This window comes from Callithrix jacchus, chromosome 4 (assembly GCF_049354715.1).
Source record: "Callithrix jacchus isolate 240 chromosome 4, calJac240_pri, whole genome shotgun sequence".
Lineage (NCBI taxonomy): Eukaryota > Metazoa > Chordata > Mammalia > Primates > Cebidae > Callithrix > Callithrix jacchus.
This window is the reverse complement of record NC_133505.1, coordinates 4,317,504-4,332,070: the sequence shown is the minus strand read 5'-3', so window position 1 is coordinate 4,332,070 and position 14,567 is coordinate 4,317,504. Positions and strand designations below refer to the sequence as shown.

General features: G+C 45.5%; 1 protein-coding gene and 2 non-coding genes across 3 annotated transcripts; all 3 read left to right on the top strand.

Annotated features, from left to right (window-relative positions):
* The first annotated feature begins 1,955 nt into the window (after positions 1–1,955).
* Positions 1,956–2,028, top strand: TRNAR-ACG (transfer RNA arginine (anticodon ACG)). Its single transcript has one exon. It is a non-coding gene; the product is annotated as a tRNA-Arg (tRNA).
* A 490-nt stretch (positions 2,029–2,518) lies between these two features.
* On the top strand, positions 2,519–2,591 carry TRNAV-CAC (transfer RNA valine (anticodon CAC)). Its single transcript has one exon. It is a non-coding gene; the product is annotated as a tRNA-Val (tRNA).
* Positions 2,592–2,824: 233 nt separating this feature from the next.
* Positions 2,825–12,492, top strand: HMGN4 (high mobility group nucleosomal binding domain 4). The gene is made up of 2 exons (XM_008993851.5): positions 2,825–2,958; positions 10,703–12,492. The coding sequence occupies exon 2, from the start codon at positions 10,783–10,785 to the stop codon at positions 11,053–11,055; it is 273 nt and encodes a 90-aa protein (XP_008992099.1). The 5' UTR covers positions 2,825–2,958; positions 10,703–10,782; the 3' UTR covers positions 11,056–12,492.
* Positions 12,493–14,567: the final 2,075 nt, after the last annotated feature.

Sequence of the window (14,567 nt, the reverse complement as noted above, 5' to 3'; positions counted from 1 at the left end):
AATATAGTTGTTACAAATTTCTTAAAATGTCATTTATGCTCATTACTGCTTTGAAATTCCAATATTTTCCAATGAGTCTCCGATCACGGAGAAGTTAAAAATCAAAAATATAAAAAATAAAAAAAATTTGTTTAATGAAATTCCAATATTTATTAGAACTCAGCCACTGGATATTATCATTTAGTACATTAATAAGGGATCACAAATATGAAGTCCTGAGTTTTAAAATGTTATGGTAATCTATTTTAACATAATTAGCTTTCTGTTGAAATCTCACATATTTGTCTTTTTTTCTTTTTCTTTTTTTTTTTTTTTTTTGAGACGGAGTTTCGCTCTTGTTACCCAGGCTGGAGTGCAATGGCGCAATCTCGGCTCACCGCAACCTCCGCCCCCTGGGTTCAGGCAATTCTCCTGCCTCAGCCTCCTGAGTAGCTGGGATTACAGGCATGTACCACCGTGCCCAGCTAATTTTTTGTAATTTTTAGTAGAGACGGGGTTTCACCATGTTGACCAGGATGGTCTCGATCTGTTGACCTCGTGATCCACCCGCCTCGGCCTCCCAAAGTGCTGGGATTACAGGCTTGAGCCACCGCGCCCGGCCCTTTTCTTTTTTCTTTTTCCTAAAGATGCGGTTTCACCATGATGGCCAGGCTGGTCTTGAATTCCTGACCTCAGGTGATCCACCCACCTCGGGCTCCCAAAGTGCTAGGATTACAGGCATGAGCCCCGCGCCCAGCCATCTTTTTTTCCTTATATTTAAAAGTATTATTCTGAGATGGAGTCCATAATCACCAAGCTGCCGTCGGGGTCCATAGTACAAAACCTAATGAAAAGACCCCTATTCTATTACTGTCTAGGGAGGAATCCAAAACTTGGTCTACCTTAATGTTTATGCAGAAAGAGCAGAATATTTTTTGTAGGGGCTGTTGAAACCTTATGCACTGAAAACAAATATTTTCTAATCGCAACGTGTATATGCTCACATCAGGCAGTTTTACTCCTGTTCAGCAGGCCTCAACTTACTTCAAACGCTCACCAGGCACTGGGATGATTTGTTCTCAGAATTACGGACAAACTAAAACACACACATACGAGATACTGGTTTGCTTTCAAAGTGAACACGTGAACATTCACATGTGTGTCCAGGTTGCCGACGCTCCTCATAAAGCTGTGAAATTCTGAGGTGAAGGCCTTGAAGCAGAGCAGCATGCTGGGAGGATGCCTCGCACGGTTTTGCTTAGTAAAGTATTGGAATAATAACTTAAAAAGACCCGCAGAGAGACAAATAAAAAGTCAGACCATGCCACCGTACGATGGCTTCCAGTTTCCTACAGAACGTCAGCCAGAGTCCTTACAGGCGTCGCCCTGGGTCTCCTCTTCCTCTCCGCTGGGCACCCGCCTCCTCAAAACAATTCCAAGCCTGCCCCCACCTCCAGGCCTCTCCCCTGGCGACTTTTCCCCGTTCCAGATCACTCTTTTCCCCTGATACCAGCATTTATCTCGGCTTTATCGCTTTCACTGCTGGTCTTTTCTATCCCCTTTCCCTGTTTTCTTATTCTTTTTCTCCAATCGCTGATCACTATTATTTCATTTATTTAGTGCTTTACTATCCGCCTCCGCCACTGCCATGTGATCTTGAGCGCAAGGGTCTCTCCTGTTTTCTTCACGGTTCTCTGCAGTGTCTTGTACACTAATACTGGTTGAATGAACGAAGGCATGAATGCGGCGGTGATACTGGGGCAGGGAGGATGCAGGCCTTGCTTTTCACTGCCATTTTCAGCCGACAGAGACAGGCCGAGAAAGGAAAGGCTACGCGGCGTGTGCCGAAGTGGCTACCGTGGAGTCCATGCGGTGCGAGCCTGGACACGCCGGCAAAGGGGACTTACAGGCCCTCGTCCAGGCACAAGGGTACAAGCTCAGTTCTTATAAAATACCCCGCCGGGGAAGCACGTGCGGGGCCAGTGGCGCAATGGATAACGCGTCTGACTACGGATCAGAAGATTCCAGGTTCGACTCCTGGCTGGCTCGGTGTGTGCCGGTTCCTTTTACAACTTTCCGACTTCGCAGCACGTCTACGGGGTAAGGAAATTCGTGCAAGGTGAATTTGCCCGTAAGTCTCATATGCAAGAGAGGCCGCTTTGGACAACGGATGGGGGTGGCAAATTCTGCCACCGACCACATGGTAGCGCTAAGTGCGCCAGAGAAGTGCTCGTCCTACCCAAGTCGTGCCCAGCCTCGCCTGTCTGTTTCGGCCGAAGAACGAAGGACGTTCAGGGATACTAAAGCCTCTTTTGTGTTCTTCCCCATTCAGTCATTTGTGGAATAAATTCTTAAGGCTATGGCTTCAGTCTGAACACTGGAGGAGCGGGCTCTGAGCTTTTCCTTGGTTTTTCTGGTTTGACAGGTCGGTAGAGAGACGCATGCGCACAACAGCAAAACGGGCGCTTCGAAGAGACAAAGGCCCAGCGTAGTCACCGCGGAGGCAGAACTGCGAGCTCTGAGAGATCTTCCCTAACGGGTTTCCGTAGTGTAGTGGTTATCACGTTCGCCTCACACGCGAAAGGTCCCCGGTTCGAAACCGGGCGGAAACACACCTTCCCCTTTTTCTCTTACTACGAAATTCTTACGGTGTGTATCTTCTAAAGATTTTTCAGGCAGTCCTAAATTTCCTCTCTTCCTTTTTCCGTCTTGCTAGCTCGGGGCAGCGGTGCTTAGGAGGGGCCTCAGGCCCACACATTATTGCCAGGGGGGGAACCGGCTGTCTCCGGCTTGGACTGGGGGCGGTTCCCCGCCTGCGGCCCCGGAAGTGCATCCTCGTCTTCCTGTTCGCGGCGGTTCCCGGCTGCAATCGTCTCCTCCGTCTCCGGGCCGGTGCTGGCCCTGCCCACGCCTAGGGCTCTGGTGCTGCCAGGGCCGCAGCTGGGGTTCCCGCGCCCCTCGGACGCCCACGAGACTCTGGTAAGTGCCTCACAGACTTTGTGCGCTACCCCGGAAAATGCGGGGCAGCGAGGGGGTTCCGCCGCCCTTCACATGCTCGGGACCCTCCTGCCAGCTGGCCCGGGTCATGATTAGGGGCCTTGGGCCGGGTCAGCCCCGCCGGCCGTGGCGTCCCCGGAGTAATCGCGGTATCTCTCCTGCGCCCCGCGCGGGAATCCCTGGGAAAAGCTGAACCAGAGGTGGGGTCACGGAGAGCCGCAGGCCGCCCCCCGGCATGAGAAGTCCTCATCGGAGCTCTGGGATCAATACGGGAAGGAAAGAAGGGGATTTGGAAGGATTGCTCTGGCAGGGCTGTGGCCCAGGGGAGGTGGTGACTGGCGGGTTGGACTGACGTGCCGTGCGCGCTCCCTTCCTCCCCAATTTATCTTCGAGAAACCGTCGTTGAAGAGACACCCGAGGGCTCAGTTTTCCTCCACTCTGACCTTTTGCTGTCGCATCAAAGAGAAAACATGGACCCCAAAGTTAAGAAGTAGATCGACTGTGGATTCTGGGTCTTGCGTGGCAGCTCAAGAAGAGTCATTGGCAGCACTTGTTCAGAATCACGACTTGTGGGCCGGGCGCGGTGGCTCACGCCTGTAATCCCAGCACTTTGGGAGGCCGAGGCAGGTGGATCATGACGTCAAGAGATCGAGACCATCCTGGCCAACATGGTGAAACCCCGTCTCTACTAAAAATACAAAAAAATTAGCTGGGCATGGTGGCGCGTGCCTGTAATTCCAGCTACTCGGGAGGCTGAGGCAGGAGAATTGCCTGAACCCAGGAGGCGGAGGTTGCGGTGAGCCGAGATCGCGCCATTGCACTCCAGCCTGGGTAACAAGAGCGAAACTCCGTCTCAAAAAAAAAAAAAAGAATCACGACTTGTGCCTTGGTGCTTGGCCACTTACCTCTGCCTGGCACACGGCTTGCTTACAAGTTAATTGGATTAATCAAACGCTTTTATGAGGAAGTTTCGATGTGCGGCCTGGCAGCCTCAGGTGTACCCTCAGAGGGATGTCTTTCTTAGATGTATTACTACTTTTTCTAGGGATTAGCCAAGCCTAGCCTCTCGGATCAGGTTGGTCCAAGTTCCCTCAACTAACTGATTCGAATGTGATGCCTCTGTTTTGTTTGTTTTGGCTGGGGTGCAATGGCGCCATCTTGGCTCACTGCAACTTCCGCCTCCCTAGTGCAAGCAAATCGGGAGGCCTTGGCCTCCTGAGCAGCTGGGATTACAAGCGTGCACCACCACGGCCTACTATTTTTGTATTTTTAGTTACAGATGGGGTTTCACCGTATTGGCCAGACTGATCTCGAACTCCTGACCTCAAGTGATCCACCAGCGTCAGCCTCCCAAAAGTGCTGGGAATATAGGCATGAGCTACCACACCCAGCATTTGCCTGTGCATCTGTTACTGTATTTTAATTATATCCTTTACTCTCTACTTCCTAAGCCTGGTGTTCATAACCTTCTTCCAGGTCTTCCCTCCAACCCCCAAACACAATTTTTTTCTTAAGTAAGAGACAGGGAGGAAGAGGGGAGCCTTCTGATATTGGGGTGGGATTGAGGCTAAAACCCAAGTTTAAACTGCCTCCCAGAAACCCAGTTCCGTATCCATCAAGAGAGCAAAAAGATGCTGCTAAAATGTGACTTGTGTTTGCTAGGGATGAGACGAAAACGAGTATTGAATGAGGTGGCATTTTGGTCTGTGGATTTGCTTGCAGTGAAGTGCCTGTAATGCAAGCACTTTGGAGGCCAAGGCGGGCGGATCACCTGAGGCGGGAGTTCAAGACCTGTCTGACCAACATGGTGAAACCCCGACTTAAAAAAAAAAGAAAGAGAAGAAACATAAAAAAATATATTTTGAGGGCTGAGTGAGACCCCCCAAATTAATCTAACCCAAGTCAAAACATTCTTTTTTTTTTTTTTTTTTTTTTTGAGACAGAGTCTCACTCTATTGCCCAGGCTGGAGTGCAATGGCACAATCTCGGCTCACTGCAACCTCTGCCTCCTGGGTTCAAGCAATTCTCCTGCCTGAGCCTCCTGAGTAGCTGGGATTATAGGGGTGCGCCACCGTGCCTGGCTAATTTTTGTATTCTTAGTAGAGACGGGGTTTCACTGTGTTGGCCAAGCTGGTCTCAAACTCCTCACCTCATGATCCACCTGCCTCAGCCTCCCAAAGTGCTGGGATTACAGGCATGAGCCAATGCCCGGCCCAAGTCACTAAATTCTTACCCTGTTCTCTTCTGTTAGTCTGCTAGCGCTGCCAAAACAAGGTACCACAGACTGGGTGGCCTAAACAACAGAAGTTAGTATTCTTTGACTTCTGGAGGGTAGAAGTTCAAGATGAAGCTGTCAGCAGGTTTGGTTTCTTCTGAGGCCTCTTCTTGGCTCGAAGATGGCTACCTCCTCACTGTGTCCTTAGATGCGTTCCTCTATGTTGTCTGTATCCTAATCTCTTTTTCCTGTAAGCACACCACTCATATTGGATTAGGGCCTGCCCATAAGGCCCCATTTTGCTTTTTATTTCATTATTATTATTTTTTTAAGCTGTATCTGCCGGTTAATTTAAACATCATAATCTTTTTCTAATGAAAAATGCAAGTCTTCCTGCTAACAAAAGGATTGGAAGAAGGATGAAGTACTGTGGCTCACGCCTGTAATCCCAGCACTTTGGGGGTTCCTTCTTCCCTGCAGCAATCTGGTTAAAGAAGGAGTTAAATTGAGAACCTTCATGAGAATTTCAGTCCAGTGCTGTGCAAGGAAGATAAGTGATTCAAAACTTCCACTAACTTGCTCTGTTCTTTGTTAACACAGTGTTATTGGAAGAGTTATTTTAACAAAGGAGAATTGTTGTGTTTCTAAAAGTTTTTAAATTGTTGCCATGTTTTGGAAAAATAACTTCAGTATCTGTCTTGATAATTTCTTGCTGGATGATACCATTGAAAGTCATTTCTCACTGGGTGTGGTGGCTCAAGCCTGTAATCCCAGCACTTTGGGAGGCTGAGGCGGGTGGATCATGAGGTCAAGAGATCGAGACCATCCTGGTCAACGAGGTGAAACCCCGTCTCTACTAAAAATACAAAAATTAGCTGGGCATGGTGGGGTGTGCCTGTAATCCCAGCTGCTCGGGAGGCTGAGGCAGGAGAATTGCCTGAACCCAGGAGGCGGAGGTTGCGGTGAGCCGAGATCGTGCCATTGCACTCCAGCCTGGGTAACAAGAGACTCCGTCTCAAAAAAAAAATAATAATAATAATAATTTTTCTTTCTTCCACATGCATGAAGGAGTATTTGTAATGACGTCTGTATTTTATCATTAACTTTATTTTTTGAACTCTTAAAATGTGTATTTTTTTACATTAATAGACTTCCTTTTTTAGAGCAATTTTTGATTTACAGAAAACTGAATAGAAGATACAGAGTTCCCATGTACTTCCTTTCCCCTACCTCAGTTTCTCCTAAGTTATTAACAACTTGCACTGGTGTGGTACATTTGTTACAAATGATGAACCAGTATTGATAGCTTACTATTAACTAAAATATATAGTTGACATCAGAGTTCACTCACTGTATGAAGTTCTATGGGTTTTTAAATGCAGAACATCTACCATTATGTAATATATGCCATTACAGTAGCATACAAAAGGGTTTCATTGCCCTAATAATTAATCTCTTCTGCTCCATCTCAAATAATTTCTTCTAAGTACCACTGTGTGGTGAGAGCTTCTTCCTTTTCCAGCCCTCCTTGTCCTTTATGGAAATGATAAGAGCTTTTACCCATCTCTCTGGCCCCTTTTCATTTTGTGTGTATCTGTCTCCTACATTTTTGTAAGGTCATTAGAGAGTCAGTCACCTGGTTTCCTAATCAGCTTTCTAAAGGCGAGTTTCAAGAGTTAAATCACACTGGGCATGGTAACTCATGCCTGTAATCCCAGCGCTTTGGAAGGCCGAGGCGGGCAGATCACAAATCAGAAGATCAAGACCATCCTAGCTATAATCCCAGCACTTTGGGAGGCCAAGGCGGGTGGACCATGATGTCAGGAGATCACGACCATTGTGGCTAACACGGTGAAACCTCGTCTACTAAAAATACAAAAAATATCCGGGCATGGTGGCAGGCTCCTGTGGTCCCAGCTACTCGGGAGGCTCAGGCAGGAGAATCACTTGAACCCGGGAGGCAGAGATTGAAAAAGAAGAATTAAATCCATATTCATATACTCAGATTCAGCCTCCAAGCAGTGGCCAATTTTCCCTGATTTTATTTTGTCACCTGCTGTATTTTGGCCTCTGACATATGGAGATCATGGCCCCCCTACTTGGCATGGACTGCAATGGATCTAACTTGAAGAAGATTGAACTCAGCAAGAGAGACTGTGTGAGCATTCCCACGCCAGGAAATGGGCTGAGAAACAGTGTGGGAGTGAGATGGAAGGAGAATGGAGTGGAGTGTCCACACTTAGCGAAATGTGTGCTAGGCCAAAAGCTCAGTCTGGTTAAACGCTCTCATTCTCTGGTAACTTAAAGGCCTATAAAATAAGGCCTTTAAAAAAGGCCTATAAGCAGAATAAAATAAAAAAGATTTTTCAAAAAGTGTATGCAGAATATTTGGGGTAACCTTATTCATTGCCCAAGTTGGATCACTTTTCAAAGTAAAAGGGAACATTATGAATAATTATACCAGGACCACAGGTATAAATCAAGTCACACTACTATTAGATGAAATGATTTCCACTTCCTTCGTTGTAAGAGCAACTCTCTTTGTCTCGCCCATTCCTTTCTGGTCACACTGTTCCCATACCCAAAGTTGACCTCTGTGATCTCTGGCATTTGTCTCAATTTTTTTCTTTAAAAATCATTTTTTCTTATTTGCTTCTGATTTGCATTTAAAAAAAATATTTTGTTTCCTAGAAATTGTTGAAAAATTTTTTAGTGTTGCATTTGAGAGAAAGGAAAAAGGACAAAAATTATCAATAAACTCATGTAATGTGTAGGCAAGGATTTCTTCAGAAGAGAGTGGATCCGGTGTCGTTGATCAGTAGAACTGCAGTGTGTCTCAGTGGCACCATCACTTTTGTGTGTGTGTGTGTGTGTGTGTGTGTGTGAGACAGAGTCTCACTCTGTAACCCAGGCTGGAGTGCAGGGGTGCGGTCTTGACTCACTGCCCACCTCCCGTGTTCTAGCAGTTCTCAGGAGGATCACCTGAGGTCAGGAGTTCGAGACCAACCTGGCCAACACAGTGAAACGCCGTCTCTAGTAAAAATACAAAAATTAGCTGGGCATAGTGGCGTATGCCTGTAATCCCAGCTACCTGGGAGGCTGAGGCAAGAGAATCACTTGAACCCAGGAGGCAGAGGTTGCAGTGAGCTGAGATCATGCCACTGTACTCCAGCCTGGGTGACAAGAGCTAAACTCCGTCTCAAAAAAAAAGAAAGACAGTGGCCAGGCGTGGTGGCTCAAGCCTGTAATCCCAGCACTTTGGGAGGCCGAGGTGAGTGGATCACCTGATGTCGGGAGTTCGAGACTAGCCTGACCAACGTGGAGAAATCCCATCTCTACTGAAAATACAACAATTAGCTGAGTGTGGTGGCACATGCCTGTAATCTCAGCTACTCGGGAGACTGAGGCAGGAGAATCGCTTGAACCCGGGAGGCGGAGGTTGCAGTGAGCCGAGATCGTGCCATTGCACTCTGGTCTGGGCAACAAGAGTGAAACTGTCTCAAAAAAAAAAAAAAAACCTCACACAGTGCCCATGAATGCCAGCCCTAGGCTGGAGTACAATGGTGCAATCTTGGTTGACTGCAACCTCCGCCTCCTGGGTTCAAGCGATTCTCCTGCCTCAGCCTCGCAAGAAGCTGGGATTACAGGCATGCGCCACCATGCCCAGCTAATTTTTTGTATTTTTGGTAGAGACAAGCTTTCTCCATGTTGGTCAGGCTGCCCTCAGAATCCCGACCCCAGGTGATCCGCCCACCTCGGCCCCCCAAAACGCTGAGATTACAGGGGTGAACTAGCATGCCCAGATAGGCCTAAATTCTAATTGCCCAAACTGAAATCCTTTTCCATTTCCTACTTGTTACTTGTGTGGCTTTCAATCTGTGCTCTGGGCTACTCACATTTTAATTCTTGAGCAGACACATAGAGTTTTTCTATGTAAGACATAGATAATGCTCCAGCCATGCGCTTCCCCTACAGTTTAAAGGAGGGAATGAGAACACAAGCTCCCCCATCTCTGGACTAACCTGCATGCCTTCTCCAACCACATCCCCTTCCCAACTCACAAAAGATGACCACTGTCCAATTTTTGTTCATCCTGTTTGTGTGTGTGTGTGTGTTTGTAACTATATGTTTGTGGCCTCAACATGTCATAATTTTACACATACAAGTGGATCTATACTGTACCTATTCTTCCTTAACTTGCTGTTTTTGTTCAGCATTATAGTCTTGAGATTCACCCTCGTTTTGGAATCTAGCTGTAATCTATTCGTTTTGTAGCAGGAGCGGCCGAGGGAAAGGATCTCTTGGACACCGAATACAGGAGGAAGGAATTCATTTCAGCTGGAAGCAAGGTGGCATAGGTGCCTAACAGCCAAGCTCGTTTCACAAAGGGAGGTTCAGCCTTTATATAGGCTTATACTTTAGATGTTACACATGGAAGAATCTTAGGTTCATAGTTTTAGGACTCACATGTAAAAAGGTTTTAGTTTACAGTTTCAGGGATTACATATGAAAGAGTTCTGGTTTACAGTTTTAGGACTCACATGTGAAAAGGTTTCTGGTTTGATCTTGTTTTAAGTAAAAATAGTGCCTTCTGGAGAGTTTCCCCATGGCCTAGCCTGTTGTTTTCAGGAAGGAGATTCAGGAGGCGCCAGCTGGCCTGCTCTCTCTTTTATTGAGATGCACGGTGGATGACAGAGCGGGAGGGAATCCCAGATGCCTGGGTCTCCCTCCTCAGTTTCAGTTGCTGAATAGTAGTATTCCCTTTATAGATTCTACCAAAATATATGTATCCCTTCTCCTATTGAAGGACATTTGAGTGATTTACAGGTTTTTGAAGTGACAGTGTTGCTACAAACATTCTTGTAGGGATCTCCTGTTCACACCTCCAAGAATCCCTTTAAGTGAATACCTAGAAGTAAAGTTGCTTTACATAATACCACTGTTTCCAGAGTACTTTACAAATAACCACTCTTTCCAAAAGCAAATACACTAATTTGCACACACACGCAGACACACACGCACGCACACACACACAGACACGCATGCACGCACGCACACACACACGCACAGCAGTTCATAAGGGTTTTGATTGCTCCATATCAGCTGAGCCCTTGATATTGTGAGACAACTTGGTTTTTCTCAATTTGGTGGCTATGAAATGTTATATCCTATACGTTTAGTGTGTATTTCTCATATATTTTTATGTGCTTATTCCTCACTCATGCTTCCGAGAAGTACCTGTTAACATTTTTTGCCATAGTTTTAAAATTTTTATTTTGTCCTTTTCTCATGGATCTATAGGAATATTTTATGTATTCAGGATTCTAACATTCTGTCTGTTGTGTGTGTTACACATATCTTTGCCAAGCGGGTAACTTACTGTTGTAATTTTATTATGCTTTAGTTTTTTGATATACACAAATTATTAACAATCTAGTCAAATTTGATTTTGAATGTTTTCATTGGTCGCTCTTTCCCTTTATGGTTTCCATTTTCTGTGTCTCGTTAAAGACATCTTTCCAGGAGCAGCGTGAGGAAGACAGACGCACCCACCGGGACTTCTTAAGCCGCCTGCTGCCACTGCTGCCACCATGCCCAAGAGAAAGGCGAAAGGAGATGCCAAAGGTGACAAAGCGAAGGTGAAGGACGAGCCACAGCGGAGATCGGCGCGGTTGTCTGCTAAACCAGCTCCTCCAAAACCAGAGCCCAGGCCTAAAAAGGCCCCTGGAAAGAAGGGAGAGAAGCTGCCCAAAGGGAGAAAGGGGAAGGCAGATGCTGGCAAGGATGGGAACAACCCTGCGAAAAACCGAGATGCCTCCACACTCCAGTCCCAGAAAGCGGAAGGCACTGGGGACGCCAAGTGAAACGGACAGTTTTGATAGTTCTGTATTCATAGTGACTCTACTGTTTGAAATACTATTTTTTTAAATCGAGTTTTATAAAACCGTAGAAGTTTGGCTCTCTTTTTTAAGTTATGTTGTTAGCACACAGGATACTTCATGGTTGTCTTTTGTGGAAAGGGCAAATACCACTAATGGGTATATCAGAAACGGAATTAAAATAGGGAAAAATAAGATTTTCTGTCCCGGTTTTTGAAGATTGTTCTTGATTCCCAGGAGAGATTCTCTGACATTCCCATGTCAGCCACTTGGGCACAGAAGCCTTACGGTGTAGGGAAGCAAAACTTCACGTCTTCGCCTTCCCTGATGCCATCAGCGTAGACTTAACTTCCTTAAACCAAGAGTCTTGATGTAGCCTTGGCAGCCCGAAAATCAACTGTGTTAGGTAACAAAACTCAGGCTCTCCGGTGATGACATCGAAATGGTGTCAATCAAAAGAGCCAAGATGCCTGTTTTTAGTTTGTGGATTCATCCTGCAGGTTTTACTTCATTTCCTCCACATCAAAGTGGGCCTGTGAAAAGTTCATACATGCCTCATGTGAAGTGTCCACCCTCTCTGAATATCTTTCCTGTTCAGAGCAGCAACAAAATACATTGTTAACTTTTACAGTGACTTTCGGAGGAGGGGAGTTTGGAAATTGTAAAATGTTGACTATTTCCTGATGAAAATAAATGTTTTAAAAAGTATAATATAAAGCTGAATACTAGTTGGTTTGTGCGGAGATCCTTTCCTACCCAAAGTCATAAATATATTCTTTACTGCCTTGTAGAAGTTTTATAGTTTTTTCTTTCATATTTGTCTTTAGTCTGCCCTGAACTTCTTTTTGTGAAAATTAAGAGTTAGAAATTCAATTTAATATTTTTCATATGGCGAAGTGGTTGTCTCAGCACTATTTACTGAAGAGTTCATCCTTTCTCCAGTGATTTGTAATACTGCCTCTTTCATAAATCAGGTGTTTGTGTACATGTTTGGGTATTTTGATGGTTTCTATTCTGACTCATGTCAATTTATCTTACCTTGTAGCAGTATAATACAGGCCTGATTATTACAACTTTAGAAAAAGGTCTCTATAAAAACCAAGATGCCTCCACGTTTTGTCATAATTTTAACGAATCTCACCTCTGTCTTCAGTATCACCACAAATTTTTTCTTGGAGTGTCTTGGCTATTCTAAATCATCTCTTCTTCTATATAATTTCTAGAAGTAGATCAACAAGTTATAAATCAAACGAACCTAAGAACGTTTACATTTTGATTGGATTTGTATTGAATGTATAGATTAATTTGGTAAGCCATGTCATCTTTACAATGTTGTCTTCCAATCCATGAATATGGTACAGCTGTCCATTTACCTAGGCCTCTGACATATCTTTCAATAAAGTTTATAACTTTCTCCATAAAGGTCTTGTTAATATTTCCTAGGGACTTTATGCTTTTTAACACCACTTCCTATGGTGGGTTTTTAGTTATTACATTTTTTGTTTTTAGCTAATGTTTATTTTTTGTATTCAGCAACCTTGCTCTCATTCTTGTATCCACATATTCTTGTGGGTTTTTTGTAAACACAGACAACCATATATTCTGTGTATACAGACACTTTTGTTTCTTCTTAGTCCTTATATCTGTAATTTCTTTCTGTAATGCTCAACATAGTCTAGGTTTTGGGGATATGGTGTTAAAAAAATAAGTAAGTTTCTGCTTTTTTCTTTCTTCCAGACAAAGTCTCACTCTGTCTCCCAGACTGCAGTGCACTGTCACAATCTCAGGTCACTGCAACCACCACCTCCTGGGCTCAAGTGACTCTCCTGCCTCAGCCTGCCATGTAGCTGAGATTACAGGCATGCACCACCATATCTGGCAAATGTTCGTATTTTTAGTAGAGATGAGGTTTCACCATGCTGGCCAGGCTGGTCTCAAAACTCCTGACCTCAAGTGATCAGCCCACCTCTGTCTCCCAAAGTTCTGGGATTACAGACATGAGCGACCGTGCCCAGCTGTCTCTGCTCTCTTTCTTTCTCTCTCTCTTTCTTTTTCTGTTCTTTCCTCTGGTTTTTTTTTTTTTTTTTTTTTTCCCAGACAGAGTTTTGCTCTTGTTACCCAGGCTAGAGTGCAATGGCGTGATCTCAGCTCACCGCAACCTCCACCTCCTGGGTTCAAGCAATTCTCCTGCCTCAGCCTCCCAAGTAGCTGGGACTACAGGCACGTGCCACCATGCCCAGCTAATTTTTGTATTTTTAGTAGAGATGGCGTTTCACCTTGACCAGGATGATCTCGATCTCTTGACCTCGTGATCCACCTGTCTCAGCCTCCCAAATTGCTGGGATTATAGGTGTGAGCCACCGCGCCCAGCCCTCTTTCTTTCTTCTTTCTCTTTCCTTTTTTCGTTTGAGATGGTCTTGCTCTGTTGCCCAGGCTGGAGTACAGTGTCACTGTCTGATCTCAGCTCACTGCAACCTCCCCCTCCTGGGTTCAAGCGATTCTTCTGCCTCAGCCTTACGAGTAGCTGGGACTACAGGAACAGCCACCATGCCCAGCTAATTTTTGTATTTTCAGTAGAGATGGGATTTTACCATGTTGGCCAGCTGGTCTCAAACTCCTGACCTTGTGATTTGCCTGCTTCGGCCTCTGAAATTCCAGCCTCTGAAAGTGTTGGAATTACAGGAGTAAGCCACCATGCCCAGCCATGTGTCTACCTGTTTATAGCTTATATTTTAGATGCAGTCAAGGGGAATAGGAAATACACAAAGGTATGTGACAAGCGGCCTTAAGTAGAGATGGATAGGTGGGTGCTATCCAGACAGGATGGTTAGGGATGTCCTCTGAAGAGATGACATTAGAGCAGAGCTCTGAATGAAGTAAAAGAATAAAAGATGTTAATCTGAGAAGGCATTCCAGCACAGGGAATACCAAATACAGAGAGGAGGTGAAAACGTGCTTGACATAGGAAGAACAAGGCGGCAAAAATGGCAGAATTAGAATTAAGGCGAGGTAGAAGGATGGTGGATATAATTGCAGAGATGGGGGCCACAAAACAAAGGATTTTGCAGTTTGTAAGTCTTCTCTGAAAGTAATGGGAGGCCATTAGGGTTGGGGTTTTTTTTTTGTTTGTTTTTGTTTTTTTCCCCTTGAGATGGAGCCTCTGTCACCCAGTCTGCAGTGCTGTGGTGCGACCTCAGCTCACTGCAGCCTCCACCTCCCAGGTTCAGGTGATTCTCCTGCCTCAGCCTCCTGAGTAGCTGAGGTTACAGGTGCCTGCCACCACACCTGGCTAATTTTTGTATTTTTAATAGAGGATTTCTCCCTGTTAGCCAGGCTGGTCTCAAAGTCCTGGTCTCAAAGTCCTGGCCTCAACTGATCAGCCCACTTCGGCCTCCCAAAGTGCTGAGATTGCAGGCCTGAGCCACTGCACCCGGTGCCACCAGAGTTTTGAGCAAAGAAATGGCACAATCTAAGCTGTGTGTGTGTGTGTGTGTGTT

Coding starts and splice junctions, on each gene's coding strand:
- HMGN4 (XM_008993851.5), top strand. CDS start 10,783: ATGCCCAAGAGAAAGGCGAAAGGAGATGCCAAAGGTGACAAAGCGAAG.